The 18161-nt window shown below is 38.9% G+C and overlaps 1 protein-coding gene across 2 annotated transcripts in view; it reads left to right on the top strand.

Annotated features, from left to right (window-relative positions):
• ADGRB3 (adhesion G protein-coupled receptor B3) overlaps positions 1-18161 on the top strand; it is a 780347-nt gene that overhangs the window by 755539 nt on the left and 6647 nt on the right. For both annotated transcript variants that reach the window (XM_036871882.1, XM_036871883.1), the window contains exons 29-30: positions 7818-7853; positions 17548-17652. In XM_036871882.1, the coding sequence (XP_036727777.1) occupies positions 7818-7853; positions 17548-17652 (141 nt within the window). The remainder of the gene's footprint in view (positions 1-7817; positions 7854-17547; positions 17653-18161) is intronic.

The raw sequence follows: 18161 nt of genomic DNA, 5'->3' as shown, positions 1-18161 counted from the left end.
GAATAAAGACGTGAAATAGATGAAGTGTAGATGTATACAGCTAGCAGATTTTGGAGATAAGACTGTGGCCATGAAGATAAAGTCTGGTGTGGTTTCCTTTGTGGGCGGAGTGAGCCACACTCTCTCTGCAGTCAACCAGCAGGCAAGCTGATATTCTGACAATAGAGGAAAAGCAGAAAGATGACTAGAGTATCTACATGGAGTGTGGGGGGCAACAGTAGCCAGGAGGTGTCTTGAGACCTAGAAGACAATACAAAGATGAAAGTGAGTGACTATGTGGCAGCCATGGGACCATAGAACAATCTGAGTCTTCTCTGAGTGAGAAGGGAGGTTCCAGCCACAGGGGCATCCTGCCTGGGAAACTGGGATGGCAGAGGACGGCCAGATGCCTTGGGGACTTTTCAGGGATGTAATAAAAAGATGTTCCTAGTAATTCAGGAAGTTGCCTCCAGAGGAGTGGGTGTTCACAACTTGACAAAGTGGGAAGTGGTGGGAGAAGAAAAAGAAGAGGGTAAAACCTGTCAGTTGCAGCCCAGAATGCAGTATTGGTGAGGAAAAGTGCAGGCGAGGAAAAACAAGAGTCAAAGGAGAAAGAAACAAAGCCAAAGAGTGGGTGGAAGTATTTATTCAAATAAGCAGGAGGCAACAAAGCAAGAGGGAGGCTCCCCAACCCTGAAGGCAGTGCCAGCAGAAAAGGCTCCAACCTCCAGGAGAGCTTGTTCAGCTAACCCCCAATTATTCAGCGTAGAAAGTTTAATAAATGCATCAAGTTTTTTGGCATAAAAGCATTTCCAGCTTCTCTCCCGTCTTAATATTATCTTGTGTCTTTCTTTCATGTAATATGTTATCTGCCATTCTTCAAACTGTATCCATTCCCAGAATGGACTTGTTAAGCAATTCTGAAAATTTTAGATTTCCACAATTAAGGATTCATTGCAATATGCACATGGTAGAATGTCTCACAATAGCTTCAGTCCTAGATGTCCTCTAATTGCTTAACATTGTCATCAGCATTTAAGTCATTCACCTTCAATTAATGAGCAAAATGTGTTGAGTGCATGGTATGTATATAAAGCAAAAAACTACGAGGTACTGTGAAGCAAGTGGGGAAAAAAGAGGTATCGGTGTTCTCAAGCCATTGAGGACTATGAGATATATCAATAATTTAAACCTTGGGCTGTGGTTCTATTTACTTTTTGAAAAATTATAGATATATCATTGTAAGAAGATAGGTCAATATTTGTCTTGACTTATTGGAACATTCGATGGCTTGTAGCTGGTAGATCTAAATAGGACACAATTCCTTACTCAAAGCCTTCCCAACTTGTGTGCAGGTCCAGGGTCCACCTTCACCCTTTTTTCCCCTGTGTCTCTCGGGGTTGATACAGGTTCCTACCTGGGTGAGAAGATTGGCCACTAGGAAACATTGTGAGAGATTGGAGGTTGGGGAAAAGAATGAATCCAGGGCGTTTTTCCCCCTCTTTCTGCTTTGGGCAGTACCTCATGTCTCCTTAGCTGTTCTGTAGGGCCTCCAGCTTCTGCCAGGTGCCTCAGCCCCCGGGCTTAGGTCGCTGTGTCATCTCCCTTTGTCCATCCAGCCTGGCGGGCAGTGGTGGGCAGTAGCTCCTTCTCCTGTGAATCCCTGGGTTCCCTCGTGGTCCATTTTGTGGCTTCTCAGTTCCGCCATCACTGGAATTCCTGTGAAACACTTTGCTCCAATGTAAGCACATTAAGTGCTTAGCTTAGCTTTGCCTTAGCTTTTCTCATAACTAAACAGAGTTAGATAATAAATTGCACAATTTCTTTTTTAAACAAAGTTCTGCTACTCCAGGTTTTCTGAACATTCAGATATAACTTAACAATGTATCTCAAAACATACTCAGATAAATCTCTCTCAATGTATAAATGGGTAAAAAGGGACACCATTCTAGGCTAACTTTTTATACACCATTTTTCCTCTGGACATGAATTATAGAGCTCTCAGCATAATGGTTTTGAAAGGTAAAACATTTTAGCTATAGTGGCACATCGCAGGTGTTTCCCTTATGGCTGTTGTGAACATCAAATTGGATAATGTATGTGAAAAACCTTTTGAACATTGTAAGGAGCACTTCAGATGTAAGGTCGTGTGATTATTATTTCATTACCATTATATCTTGAATATCGGTAAAGAAACTCGATTGCTGTACTAGGTCAGTATTCAGGAAATTAGACAAAATGTTATGGCCATACTTCTGTCACTAACAGAAACCATTGTAGGACTGACCATTGGGCAGAGCATCTTTTTCTTTCTGAAAATTTTTTTCCTCATGTAGCTGTGGTGAAAGAAAGGCTTGCCCTTCTTCAGTGTTTTGTTTTTGCTCCTGGATTAGGAAATTTTGTCTTTTATGCAGGCGTACAAGCAAAATTAGCTCAAATAACTCATTTTTCAAAATTAATGATTCTCGAGTTTCATTTACACAGATATTTTGAATGGATTTGACATCAAAGCTTTTTCCTTGAGTGGGTTCATTGCTCAGTCTGTAATGGAAACTCTTAATGGCAGTCACATTGGCATTTATTAGTCCATGGAATTTATTCCCCACTGTGAATCTTCTAGTATCTTGTCCAACTTAATTTGCAAAGGCACAAACAATTAAGTATTCCCTTTGAGAAATTATTCATCATTCTACAAGGCTTCACTATGGACAGATGCCATTATACACATCCTTGTTAAGTATTCCTCTGAGTAGCCTCATACTGGTGTGCATTTTCTTACTCTGAAATCATCCTAAAGAATTTTCCCCTCTGTTAGTGGTAGGCCTGCATTCTTCTAAATGGTCTCAATCCTCTTGGCTGTCAATAGATCTATTCAAAATGGTTGTCTTTGTGTATATAGCCCACATGCTTATCCAAATTCTCCTGGAGTATTCCTGAGAAAAAGAACAAAACACAAGCAAAATACAAGTCATTCTTTTGGATTTATTTGGCTTTCATAGTGTAGCTCCTTCAATCTTTCATCAATAATTTTGTGAATGTCTACTATTATGCCAGGCCCTCTGATAGATGCCAGGGATATAAAAGTGGCCAAGACAGATGTGGATCCTGCCCCTGTGGTGAATAAACACTATGGAAGAGACAGATGATGAACTGTTAACAAATGAATAATCTAAAAGTGTGTGCTCAGGCCGCGATAATGAGAGGCCCGCGCACCGCGATGAAGAGTGGCCCCCGCTTGCCGCAACTAGAGAAAGCCCTCGCACAGAAACGAAGACCCAACACACCCATAAATAATAAATAAATAAAAGAGTGTGCTGTGCTGGGAAATAACCATGGAGTGTGAGAGACAGGCCTCTTTAGATGAGGGGGTCTGGGAGGCCTTCTGAAGCTCCACAGGGTGAACAACGAAGTTAAGGAGGAACATGGCTTGTGAGGCACCGAAGGATCGGGGGTGTTTCAGACAAAAGAAACTGCAGGTGAAGAGGTCCTGAGGCAGGAAAGAGCTTGGAATATTCTCATAGGATTAGAAGACACGTGTAGCAAGGGGCAAGCTTCTTAAGACTGAGTTGGAATAGGAAGAAGAGACCAGATTTTGCAGAACCTTGTAAAATGAAAGAAAAAATTGAGGACAGTTAGGCAACTGTCATGATCATTTCTCCGTCCATCCATCCATCACTTTGATGGTTTGGAATAGAAAGGATTAGGATCCAGTGGTAGTGGGAGAGGTATAGAAGTGGAGCAGAAAGCTGGAGGACCGTTAGGAGACCATTGAGGTCATCCACACAAAAGATAAGAATGCCTTTGACTGTGGAGGGCAGATCAAGATGTGTTTTGGATATAGAACAGATGGCACCGCTGGTGGATTTGATGTGCAGGATGAGAGGCAGGGAGGGCTGAAGGCTGACTCCTAAATGCCTGGCTTCACCAACTAGATATGCAACATTTCCTGTGACGGGAAAGAAAAGGGTGTTTGCAACTTAAAAGATGGTATTGAAAACCCTGGGAATGAATGATTTCATCCAAGAGAGAATATAAGAAAAAAGAAAAGTATGGAACTCAACATTTAGAAGGCAGGGAGATGAGAAAGAGCGAGAAAAGGAGACTTGGCAGAACTACAGCAAATAAGAAGGAGGAAAAGAAAACAAAAGGAAAAGCTGAGAGAGATGAGGAAGGGATTGTTAACCTTCAAAAGCTTCCGAGAGTCCGTTAAGATGAGAAGAGAAAATTGACCTTAGAAACCGTCCAGATGGAGCTCATCTGAGACCTTGACAACAAGAATTTTAATGGAATGTTGAGGACAGAACAGAAGTTGGGGTGAGTTCTAAGTGGGAAATTAAGAAAAGGAAAGAGCATAAAAGAAACGTCACCTACTATGACAAAAAGGATGATTTGTATCAAGTTATTTGGGAACTGGGGGATGTACAGAGAAAGGGACTTATATCTTCCTAAAATATGTCAACACCATCCTGGCTTATTTTAAATTTATATGTAGCATTTCTTCAATTAACAACTTATCATAAAAATCATTATGACTTGATCACTTTTCTTCATTGATTCTCATCTTTTAAACATATAACCATTCTTTCTAACCACTTTCCTACCTTACAATAACATTCCAGAGATCTCAGAGGGACATTTGAATGAGCACGTAAGTCAGTCACAGTTTCCACGGACTTCAGTGCTTTGAAAGACTCTCCAGCACATTGCAAAACAGACTGAGAGATAATGAGTGTTATAATGAGGAAGCGATAAACAGAAGTTAACATTCTGGTCCTTCCATTCCATCACAGATTTCCCAATGCAGATACTTCTTTAAGATAAAGTAGATTTTGCGATGGGAGACCCATCATGAAAGTGAAGTCGGCCACTGTGTTGCATCATGTCTCATAAACTATCTCATGTTAGAATGATTTTAAGTTATTTTATTTGACACAAATTATTGTAAATTTCCATCAGATTTTTCTCTCAAATAAGTAGCATATCGATGCTTTTTTTCTCCTTTAAAATATAATTGACAAGTAAAAGTTCATCTGCCTGACGTTGCTTTATGCTTGCAGAGCGTCTCGGTCCCACTGCTGTCAGCCTGGGATTGACTGGATCCCGTAATGTTATTCTTGCTGAGTTCTAGGGACAATCAGCAAACTATCATGGCTATGAACCATCACCCCTTATACCACTGAGCACTTACTGAGCAACAGTGGAGAAAACACAGGGTTTGCAGGCAGAAGACCTGGGTGGGAATCCCAGCCCATGTGATAACTACCCAGGTGAAGTAGGCAAGTTATTTGAACTCCTCTGGTCCTCAGTTTTCTGTCCTCATTCATAAACGGGGATAATGCATAGTACTTTCCTAACCATCCCACAGGGCAGTTAGCATGTTCAAACGTGAAAGCACTTTATAAAAGGTCTGAACACTTGGTCAGGATTGTGCGGTTATGAATAATGTGCACATTTTATCTCCCTTGGACTCTCAAAGTCCGCCACATATTTTTCCGCTCTCTAATGTTTACGTCTTCACTGCTGTATTCTCCACCCCACCTCCTCACCTTACCCCCAACTATCTTTCGGCTGTTTCGATTGAAATCTGCTTCACGTGTTCATTTCCTAGTCTAATCCTTCAAGGTTGCTAGTTCCGCAATACCCTTAGGTTAGCATGTGATTTTAATAAAGTGAATAGACGAGAGAGAGACTTATTGATGGGAGTACATCCGCTTTCTTTTCCATGTTTCACATCCGCATAGGTGGCGTCTGCTCTCATAGGGAGAATCTATCTCTGCTGCTCCTCTGGGTTCCTATCTTTTGTTCTTGCTCCTGAAATCAGGAGCCTTCAGCAATATGCATCTATCCACATTTCCAGTTCTTAGGCAACACATGAAGTTCTTAGGCAACAATGAAGCTTTGCATTCAACGAAGAAGGTAGCACATGGCTGTTAGGACCTTTGCAACAGAGAAGCCCTCAACACGTGCAGTGGATGGGCCTCTTTGCTGGCTAACTGAACCTTTTTCATTAGGTTTCACTATTTAATTTTCAAATGGAACGCAAGGCGTGTGACTCATGTTCTGTTACTAATTGCTTAACACTGTTTCCATGCTTGGATTTTGCTGTATTAGGAAAGAATTTTGCCTAACGTATACTTACAGAAGTGTCCTGCTGAGTCACAGTGCCAAGAAGGCAAAGCGTCCGAGAGTAGAAGGGAAACCCTGACATTTGGTCTAACATCTCACAGCAAAGCGGGCTGCAGTGCGCTGGAGCCTGGCTCTTACACAGCACAGTCAGACAACAGCAGTGGCAGGGAGATGGCAAAGGAGTGCTGGGTTAAACAGCTTCCCACGCATGTCTCTTCTTGCAGGATGTCACCAGGGCTGGCCTAGGGTATGCTGGCCACAGGGAGCAAAGTGAGCTCAGGCTGACTTTCCCTTGAATAAAGCAGCACCCTTCTCAGCGCTCTCCACAACAGCACTGAAAGACGCGGTTCTCAGTCTTTAAGCAGCCCCACCAAAATCAAATGATTTCAGAACTTCTAAACTTTTGATTAAACAAAATCTCTCTTTGGGTATGTTGCTTTCTGTTTACTGCAACATGCTTTGTGGGGTTGGTTACCTAGGAAGGTTCCAGGTCTATAGTGACGATTTTAACTCTCACTGGAGAAATTTAGTCATATTTTCCAGTAAACTGCATTAGTTCCTTTCTTTCTCTCCTGATAGAAGTTCTCTCTCTCAGTTAGAAGAATCTCTCACCTGTCTTGGATATGATTCCCTCGTAGGTTATTGAACTTTACGCTATAGCTATTGGGATGGGAGAAGAGGAAAAAATAAAAGAAAAGAAGTTTGTCCAAAGGTTTATATATTTTCCCAACTTCCTGGATATTACAAGTTGTTTAATATTTATTAATTCCCCCGTATTTCATTCCCACGTCTTCAAAAAAAAAAAAGAAAGAAAAGAAAAGAAAAGAGAAAAAAAGCCTGTATGGAAACTTTTGATCTCCAACAATTTGGTGCACTCTTTCTATATTTATCAGCTATCTCCTTCTACAGCTAATCATTCTAAGAATCCAGTGACTGCTTAGAGCAGATGTTTAGAACACCTTCCCTGCACTAATATTATATAATCACATTAATTTCATTTTAATCATGTTTCCTGATTTTATCAAGTCATATTTATCTGTAACTAGATTCGAGAACTGTTTAACTGAGTCAGAGGTATAGTGAGGTATTTACATCTATATCCATGTCCTGCTGAGGTGTAGACTGTTTGTTATTCGTTTTACTAAATTAGAACAAATACTTCAGTTCCTAATGCCTAGCACTGAGAGGGACTTTCCTGTCCTGGAGGACTACCAAATACCAAGAAATTTATGGGTGAGACCTATATAGAACTTTGGAATATAGACAGAGGGTTGGATAGAATTTGGTAGAAATGAAGATTGCAGGGGCATGGTGCAAGGTCTTGAGAGCTAGATGATTTTCCCACACAGCTTTGAACCCTTTGTGTCTATAAAGTAGTTTTGCTGTAGTCCTAAAGTCTCCCACAAGATTGAATGTTTTGTGTGAATTTTCACTTAATTTTTTTTCCTTATTGAAAAAATTAGAGTTAAGAGGCCAAGAGAAATATGTTGTATATTTGTATTCTTCAATTTTAAAGGAAGTCCAAAGTGAAAATGGAATAATGTGAGTGGAATAGTTTGAAATCATAAAAATGTTCACAGAGTCTTATGTGCAGGAAATACTTATAACACAATGAAGCAGGATTATCTTATTGAAAGCAGTAATTTTTGTATTATTTGAATGACTGAACATAACTTTATTGGTTTTTCTTCTTTTTACAAAATATCTAACAGAGAAGAAAATCACGATATTCAGACCTCGACTTTGAGGTAAGTGTCTAAGGATTATTTTTTTAATTTTAATTACTTGAATTCAAAGTTGGTGTATAATTACTTAAACATGTTACCCTGTGCATCTGTGTAGGAGTTCTACTTTTTTTTAAATTAAATGAGAAGTCAAACATTTTTAATTAAAATCCCTACTGTATAACTAGTTGTAGAAAAAAAATTTAAGTTCTAACTGCTTTAAATGTATGCTAAGACTGAGATTTTCCAGACAAGTAAAGAATCAATTTCATAAATGCTAAGATAAGCAGGCAATTTATGTTGAGAGTTGAACTTGGTCAATTTTTTTACCTCCCTCAGTTTGTTGGGAGGTAGGAATTTCGGTTTCTTGATTTTTCATATTTAAAACAATCGTGTTTGTTTTACTTCAGTGAGGACGTGAAGAGAGCCATGTGAGGGGCTTTGGCTGGGTAGCTAGGCTTCCTCAGGACTGACTTGCCTTGAGTCAGTGGTACCATAGGATCCCTGTGGTACCTTCCAGACTCTTTTTTCCAATAGCAAGTGTTGGTTCAACGTGCTCCTGTGTTTGGTAAATGCTTTTTCACAGATATAAACAAGACGAAGATGTTCATTTTCCAATTTACATTGAATTTATAATGCTGCTGTAATACTGATGCTAGAAATTACTGAAATCATACTGTTTGAGCAGCTTGTGCTAAGCACAAAATTAATGATGTTGGAGCGTCACATAAAATGCACTTATGCATCTTGTTAATTGGATATGATTCATAGCCTGCTGACATAATTGGATATAATACATTATCAATTTCTCCAGCATATTTGTGCTGTTGTGATACTTACATAGAGCTTAACACTCTTAGCTGATATTCCTACAATTACAGAAGCCTCCCAGAACATGGAAACTCATAATTCCATCATTTCATTTATGTAGATGAGTGTTGTAGCTCAGTAATGCACATCAGGTATCAAAAGGGAGACAATTGTTTTTATTTACTGCAATGGTGAGCAAGTCCTGATTTTACCTTGAATAGAGTCTAAGGAGAATTGGTCTTTTTTATGCATATTTCAGGAGTATTTGTACAAGATACAAAGTAATGATAATGAATCTGACCTCAATGATTACGTGGCACATTTTAGTACTGATGTGGCTCAATTGTAGTAACCTGGCACAGAGCCAATATTTCATTATATTCTAAATTGTTAAGATAAAAGTATCAAGACTATAAATTCAAAGAGAAAATAAGCAAAAGTCTTCACTTTTAGCTTCTTTAGTGCCTTTTAATGGACAGATATTTTGGGGTTTTTTCTATTAATTCTTCAGGTAGCCAAAGAAGAGGATCATCCGGTGTGTGTGTGTGTGTGTGTGTGTGTGTGTGTGTGTGTGTGTGTGTGTGTCTATATATTCCTGAAAACAATCAGTTGTTGTGTTAGTACAAAGGGATGGAGGTGGGAATTAACCCACTAGGCATCAGTGATAAAATATAGTAAAAATCTAGATCTAAAATTAAGCCTCAGGGCAACCAACTAAAGTTATGTAATTGCCAGCACTGAAAAGTAATCTAATCATACAGTGTCCTTTGGAGCATTAGAAAAATTGTTATTTTTCTTTTGTACTTGTATTTGTATTTTTCACCATGGCAACTGGTAGCAGACTCCCTAAGCAGATCCTGCTTCCTGTGCTTAGGATTCCAACATACAACCAGGATATTATCGAAACATCTGCTGGTAATGAAAGGAAGTGGCAACACTGCAACCCTGGATATTTTCTTGTGCTCTTTAATTGCTTTAGTTATTACGTGATTTCTATAGGTGTCAAATCTTGCCAGAAAAAGTCTTTGAGGTATTACTTCTCTTTTAAGCAACCGTTTAGTAGTCCCCTTCGTCCCCTTTGTCTATGTGCAACTACGTTTATGTAGCAGATGTCTCATAGATTGTGTTCAGAAAAATTATGGCTGTATTGAAACGTTTAACACAATCTATCTATCCTTTATGGATGGTCCTTGAAGAAGAGTTCAAGTTGTCCTCTCCCCGTTTTAATTCAGGCTGGATAAATTAAGTATGTTTATGTCCATCTTTCTGATAACCCTCACCCAACCCCAGCAAGCTTTACCACACAGTGGCCAACTCAGGCATTTTGTCACTGCCAGACAAACTTTGCCTCCTGGACTCCTGAAAGCATCTTCCCTTCACACACTCCCCAGAATCTACACATGATAACAATATTCTCTTAGCTCACATATCCATAAAACCCTGTGGGTAAGTGTCATACATGGGAAAAGCCCTTTCATGGAGCTGATCTCCAAGACAATATTGAGCAAAGAAAGCAAAAGGTTGACTGGTCATAAAATGGTGGAACATGGATTCTTACTTTCTGGAAAATACACAGAAAATACTGTAGTGATGACCCTATGTTCTGTGACCAAACCTTTTATTGGATTTGTATTCCCAACTCCAAGCAGAGACTTGGTATATTGTAAGCATCCAATAAGGCTTTGTTGAGTGATTGATGAAAAATTGAATTTTTAATCTGGTTTGCTTTAATAAAAAATGATCAAGCACTGTATCTGAGTTGGGGCAGAGAGCAGTGTAGAAAATGGACCACTAGGGAGGTAACACCTCAAAGATAGCCACATAGAACTTCAAAGCTACCCACATCAAATATAACTCAAGGAGCTAGAAACGGCAGGTAGAAATTCCCAGAGGAGGAAAAGGCATAGAGGTTGGTTGAGTGTGGCATGTGCAAGAAACAAGAGGCAAGTCAAAATTCACCATAACATGGGGTCTGTGGAAGAAAAACACAGACAGAGGGGGTAATTTAGAAACCATAGAGTGAAGGGCTTGTGACCATGGAAACAATTACCTGATTTGTTACTAAAAGCTGCTAAGTCTTTTCTGTTGTATTTTGTTTTGTTTATTTTTAGTGAGGAATATTTTGAGGTCTAATCTGGGCTACAGAAAGATGAATATGGCAGTAATAGGAAGGAGAGATTATAGTATGGTGAACGAGGAAGTTGAAATATAAATTAGGAAGTGACTAGTCAAAGAAAGAAGAAATGAAGGTTCAGAGGTGGTAGGAAAGGAAATGGATAAAGGGACACTGCAGAGTCAAGATCAGATCCTTAACTGAGCATAGGGTCAAAGGGCAGGGGAGCAGAAGAAAGATAGCTCTATGGGTCTGAGCCTGGGTTCCTACTAGTACCACAAACAGATCCAGGGAAGCCAAGGAGACATCTAGCTAGGATGAGTTGCATTTTAATACTTTGGAGATTAAGGTGCCTAATATGATGTAAAATCAAAAATATTTGGCAGGTGGTTTAAGTTGTCTGTCTTGGATTGAGGACTAAGCTCAAGGAATTCTTAGGAATGCTATTACAAGCCTCCACTCTGAAACCGTAATAGACATTATTATCCTTTCCAGTGTTAAAAACGCATGGAGAGAGGTATCTATTTTGTATCTTCTCTTTCAAAACCATGGGGATAAACTTTGTCACATTCTTCCATGGGAACCATGCAGCCTCTTAAACACACCTGAGAATGTTCCTTTGACTTTTCTAGTGAGTCCTCCATTCCCAGTAAACCCATGCTTCTCACTCTGGGCAATGGTGGTGGGCAGCAGGCGCAAGACAGCACCGATCCAGGGTGATCACGAACTATCTTTGTGGGGACTTAATTTTATTGGAAGATTTGGGAGAACATAGTCAAGTAAGATAAAATATTATTTTATACTGATTTTATATCACTGTGAACACACCTAAGCTATGACATAGAAGATAAAATTTAAATTAATTTCTAAATATCAATAGAAAGCATACGATTTCTTAGAAATGTCCTTTTCATAAAAGGCCCCTTCCTGCTTTGTCCCCAACCCCCAGCAGCGGGTACATTTTGTTAGGCAATCTGCACATTTTGGGAGGAAAAATTTGAGCACTGCAAACTTGGCTATATCCATCTCTTGTAGCTTCCTAAATTTAAACTTTTGCAAAATTATTTATTTGTAGCCAAGTATACTCTTGAGTGACAGTGACTATATATATATATATATATATATATGTATATATATAATATATATATATATATATATATATATATACACACACACACCTTATTCAGTCTTTTCAGACCTTTTGTCTGGTTTCTTTTAAGCCCTGAGTACATATTTATTCAAATAGAAACATGTTTGAAATGTAAATAGACACTGTAATGTCAGACAGTTCAAACGGCTACAGGTTCTGTCTTATGGATACATTGGGACTCTGGCCAAAGAAAAGTACATAAATCATCCCCTTCCCACAATGTGGCTTTGATTTGATAGTCAACCTTAATTCCTGCAGTGTCTCTTGCTTCCTTGACATGGGTTTTCACATCACTGCAGACTAGTATTCAACAGCCTACTCTGGATTGAAGACTGTAAAGCAGTGAGACGAGGAGAGATAAACCTAGTTTTATATGAGTAAATATGGACATTGGCAGCATAGCTATATAAACGCCTAACACTGAAAAGGTAATTCCGGCCAAGTGGTTTCTAATTCCTAACAGCACATGATTTCCCAGCCCCATAATCTAAAGTTTATAGTCGGGAGATTCTCCAATTTTTTCTAGCAATTTCTTTCCATTTCTAAAAGTTTATATATAGTAAAGCCTATCTTATCTGTAATTCAGACTTAAAGAGATTCCAACTCTATGATTCAAGACTCTGAATTTGGAAGAGAAAACCTTCAGTTTGTTTCAAACCACCTGCAGGCCCTTTATAAGGCACTTGTACGGGAAATAAGGGAGCACAAGGGGACCAGAACAGGGAGGGAGGCTTTTTGTCTGGGGCCAATAAAATGAGTCTTCCCTCCAGTGGGGAGACCTCTTGAATAGAAGGAGAGGGGGCAAGATTGATGATGGCCTTCCAAGGCCTATGTATCTATGTATCTATGACATCTCATTCATTTAATTTATTCCATACCCATCTGTCGAGCACCTGCCAAACACTGTGCTAGGTGTCAGGGATGCAAAGTCACTGCCTACGAGGTGTTCAGAGACAAAATAAGGAGACCAGAATTGCAGTACTATGGGACCATTGCAGGGTGATCAATATCCACAGAGTTTATGGGCTCTCTACAGAAGGCCCCTCACCCACCCTGGACTGTTTCGTCTCCTTTTCCATCAGAAAAAATGAGATGGCATAATCACAGACTTGAATGGTCTGATAAAGGATGCTCCCTGAATCTGCGGGGTCCATCTAAGACAGCAAGCAACGTGCAGAGAGAATTCACTTGGATTCAGAATGGATTCCAACCTCCCACCACCTGTGTGAGCTGGGAGCTTTACCGGCCTCTCAAGCTAAGTCTCCTAATCAGTCAAGTGAGATAGGGACCACCACCTCCCAGGGTTATTGTGAGGATTGGGAAAGATAATAATGGCTACTCTGGCTCTTACCTGTGTGCTCCAGTGATATGATTTATAGCCCATTTTAAGTCTTCAAAACAATCTTACTAGGTTATTCTGACTACTGAAACTGTGGCTAAAGGGAGGTTGAGTTTTGGGCCTCTTACCACACAACTTGAAAGCCATGGAAGTAAGATTGAAATCCAAGTTTGTCCAGACCTAGAGCTGTTAGATTTGATACATCCCAAGTATTTAATCAAGGAGATTGTCTGGGATGTAATAGGAGCTCAAGACATGAAGTTTATTCGCATCCTAATTTTTCTCAAGTATCTGAAATTTCATGAAAGTGCTTTACAATGTATCACTTTTTCTCTAATTTCAACAATTAAAAGGCTGCCAAGACTGCCTCCCTTGAATTACAAAGATATAAAATAGAAGATAAGAGTCCTATGAAAAGAGCTATTCAGGAGACACTACTTTTGTGCAGTTAGGTGGCTGGTCTTCTTGGGATGGAGCTTCAATACAGCTTTGAAAAAGGCTGAGTGATAATAATCTGGGTGCAAGGGAGCATTGCCAAGCATTTATCTTTATTGCAAAAGATGCCTGTAATATTTGAAAGGTGTTATAACTGAAGGAACCTGAATTTTATATGTATTGCCAATTAGAATGTATTTGCTTGCTTAAGTAGAAAATCCACATGAGTTACAGTTTTGTCGCAGAAGTCAATTTCTTTGAGACACAGGATGTTTAGGTCACAAAAGAAAGAAAAAGGTAAACAGATAAACACTAAGGTCTGTAAAAATCCAAAAAGAGCCATCAAAATGAACCAGTAAGATTTATAAGCATGAAAACTTCTTATTAGGTGAGCAAGATGATCAAAGGCATGACTGCTTCAAATAAGTAATTATTTAGGCAAGTAAATAAATCAAGGGAAACCCTTATTATTTGTGACAACTAAAACTGCAGCTTAAGTTTTTATCCCAGAACATTACTGGGATAGAAACCATCCAATATTCACTGTGATGCTGGCTTTCTTGTCAATGGAACCTTCCCCACTAAGAAAAGCAGAAAGATGTACTTGAGTTTATGAACAAGACAGAATCATGCATGGAAGGTCAAACTGGGCCCATGACAGATATGTGAGCTGTCCCTTGGCAACCCTAACGTGACATTCCTCTCAGAACCAGCAGGCCATCATTGCTATGGTGCTTTCTGGCTGTGCTAAGATGGCAGTTTCAAATTAGAATGATTATCTGGCATGAGGATGTTTCTAGATAGGAAGGGCCCTGAATTTTAGCATCTAAATTTTTCATTTGTCTTTATATTCATTTCAGGGTCCTTGAGCTTTATTGTTCAGAGTAGCTTTCATGAACTTACAGAGAACACTGCAAACTGCTTTTTGGTTATATCATAGTGGTATCCACCATATACATTTCTGAGAATGTCTTAACAGTCCAACTCCTCAAAATAAAATCCAGTCGGTTCAGAATCAGGCACTGCCCATTCAATCAGGATATGATTTAAAAACTCCTATCAGTTAATGTATCCTCATTTCCATGGGATATATTTGACACTTTGTTTGCTTCATTAAACATGCTTTACCCATCAGAGATATTTGGTTACAAGAGACAGAGAGTGACTTTGACTGACAGACAAAAGAGAAGTTTGTTGGAAGGATATGGAAAAACTCACCTCTTGGCAGGGGATGGTAAAGACCTTGATGGACAGTTCTCCAGTGCAAAGTCGGGACCCTCTGATGAAATAAAAGAAAAGTGGAAGACGACACAGCAAACTCACCACAGGGCCACCTTGGAGCAGACGTGCTGTGCCAGTAGTATCAACCATCTTAGAAGAAAATAAGTCCATCTCTTTGGAAAGGAATGATCTCCTTGAGGAAAGGGGATTTGGGCATAAGATTAAAAATTGTACTAGGAATTCTCTGCATTTTATAAAATGGAAGAAAGAGAACAAACACGATGCAGGAATAACTGATTTGAGAATATGCAACTTAAAAATGAATATGTAAAGATTGGGGAACCGACCTCACTTGGATTACTCTTAGCAAATTTCCCTGTCACTTACTGCTATAACAGCACCGCTTGTTTTCCTTACCACAGTCTAATTTAACTTGCATTTGAGTTATTATGTGATTAACACCTAGGTCCTCCATTACACCTCAAACTATAAAAGGGCAGGGACTCTACCAGATTTTGCACGCCATTGTTACTCCCCCGTTTAGCTCAATATGTGATGTCATGAATACGTATTAACTGACAGAATGAAATATCGTTAGAGAAATGTCAGTACTATGACATCACTCCTACTGCACCCTAGCACAAAGTAACTGTGTGGTTAGACTCATTATCATGAAAAACACTATTTGTAAGTTAGAGCCAGAGTCAATATTCGGATGACTATAGTTTTGTTTTGTTTTTTTTTAAAAGCATTCCTCCCCCTCCCCGCCCTAAGTTCCCTGAAAGTCATCAGACCCGCCCATCGCCACCCCGCTGTCAGAGTCTGGCTCCTGCCAAAAAAAAAAAAAAAAGCATTCCTTGTAACACAAATTCATATTTTAGTCAGTGTCTTAGGACCTGGTGCTGCTGGAGATATTTGCCTCCCTAAGGACAGAATGTACTGCATTGTTTGCCAGCTACTTGGTCCTCAATATCCTTCCATCGCGTTGCTTATGCAAATCTCCCTCTCATCAGTCCCCATCAGCTATCACTAGTCAAGTTACGTTTGCCTGGTGTTTCTCTGTAAACCCTGCAAATCTGTTTCTTGTACTCTCCCCAGAACTGCAGGGAAGTTAATCACTCTGTAGCCGGGTGCTGTGTTTCATGCTCCTGTCACCACTGATGGTGCCATGTTCCCACCCTCTCCACCTGATTCATCAACAGCGAACTCCTAGAGCTCAGAGGAGCCAGGGTGGAAATAATCCAGTAGAGCAAGACTTAAAATGGCAGAATTCTCTCTTATGAAAGTAGGCTAGTGAAAATAGAAGAATTAGCTAAACAAAGTATTGCCTAAACACAGATTCATTAAATATAGGAAATTAAAGTTGGCATAAGAGAGAAGAAGCCTTTTTAAAATATCTTAAAAATGCCATTTGCATTTTTCTTTTGCCATTTTTGTTCTCAAGGAGATAGTGTTCTGCACAAATGTCTTTTGAGAAGAAAATGGGCATTATAGATCTTCCTCCAAAGATATATTTCTTTTTTCAAAACAAATCCTGACTTCTGAAAATATTTGTAATTAAAACAATAGACCAAATGTTCAAATCCTAGCTTAGGCATGAATATAGTATACCCATGCAATCCACAAGAGCAAATGGTGAGTTATGAATCACATGCTTAAAAAAACTATAAAATCTTACACAAACATGAAGGCATAATCTTGGAGAAGCACCAAAACATTGAAATTTTTAACTTTTAAAAATCACAGTAGAGGAAGGTATTTTGTCCTTTACACTTGTAAATACAGGGAATTTATTATCTAACTCTTCTTTGTTAGTGCTCTTTTAAATGCTCTGTAACAGAAAAAGATTCAGCTCATGATATTATACCCACCCCAAGGTCATTTTTTATTTCTGACTCTATTTGTTGAGTTATGATGAAGTTGGAAGAAGTATATCACCAGGGATGAAGAATATCAATATATTTGTATCTGTGGTTGTAGAAGCTCATCAACCACACAATTTATGCTCTGAATTCTAAGTGTTAAGATTCTGTACCATTTTGTAAACAAATATGTGAAACCTATGGGTCAGATTTTCCTTCTGCGAAGCTCGATCACTATTCACAGGGAAAGTGTAAGATTTTAGATCTCACATTATATTTCAGACACTTTAGTGCTTTGAGTCAGCCTTAAATGGCAGGGCCTGGGATTTTGCTTCTCCTTTAGTACAGCCAGCTAAGATTTTAGTGTTTATAGAAATCAAACATAAAAATGTAATATCTCCCATGACAAACACTGAGAGACTGTGGTGCTTTACAAGTCAAAAATTTTTAACTTTTTTTTTATATTGTAACAATTTTTGTAAAACAGTTTTAACTTTGAATGATGAAAATCTTACACAGAAATGACTGCTATATTTTTAATGCGCCCACAGGAGAAAACTGTTTTTTGGTAATCTTGTAAATGGAAGAAATAGCCAATTCTTCATGTTCCAGAAGTGCTGACCATAAGACAAGGATTTGGTGCAAACCATTTGCATTTGTGGCATCTCCTGGGACCTTCTAGTTCCTGCAAAACTTGATTTCCCTTATTAGCATAGCAAAATACTAAATCTCTTCTTTTAATGCATAAATCAGATTAGAAACGAGAGCCATCTTACTGTCTTTTGCAGAAGGTCATGCATACAAGGAAGAGGCATATGGAACTGTTTCAGGAACTCAATCAGAAATTTCAAACTTTGGACAGATTTCGGGATATACCAAATACAAGCAGTCTGGTGAGTATGCTTTACTTCATCGGTGCCTGATGCCACAATAAAGATGCATCATGTCAGCTGTCACCCCTGCCTTCGGGAAGCTCCCAGTTGTCTTGGGAACACAAGAGTGGCAAATTGAAAACTAAGTAATAATCCCCCGAAGGTGCTTTGAAATGTACTAAGAGGCAAATTAGGAATGACAGAGTCTTTAAGTTTTTTATTCATATTTCAAATGTTCTCAATTATAAGGTCTAAATGGAATTAGTTATATATCAAAAATGTGCTGGATTCACCTGGACCTTTTATCATCAGAGTTAAAAGTCAGTTAATTCAAATTTCCAAGTAGTTGACTAAATATTTTCATTTGAATGCCTGGCATTTTAAGGTCATTAAATGTAATATATATAGCCTATATAATATAGATAGATAATATATATTATAAATATATAATATATAAATAACATATATATATCTGTCTCTCTCTCTCTCTCTCTCTCTCTCTATATATATATATATATAGAGAGAGAGAG

Source organism: Balaenoptera musculus, chromosome 12, assembly GCF_009873245.2.
Source record: "Balaenoptera musculus isolate JJ_BM4_2016_0621 chromosome 12, mBalMus1.pri.v3, whole genome shotgun sequence".
NCBI lineage: Eukaryota > Metazoa > Chordata > Mammalia > Artiodactyla > Balaenopteridae > Balaenoptera > Balaenoptera musculus.
Note: the sequence above shows the minus strand (reverse complement) of the source record. Positions and strands in the feature narration are given on the sequence as shown.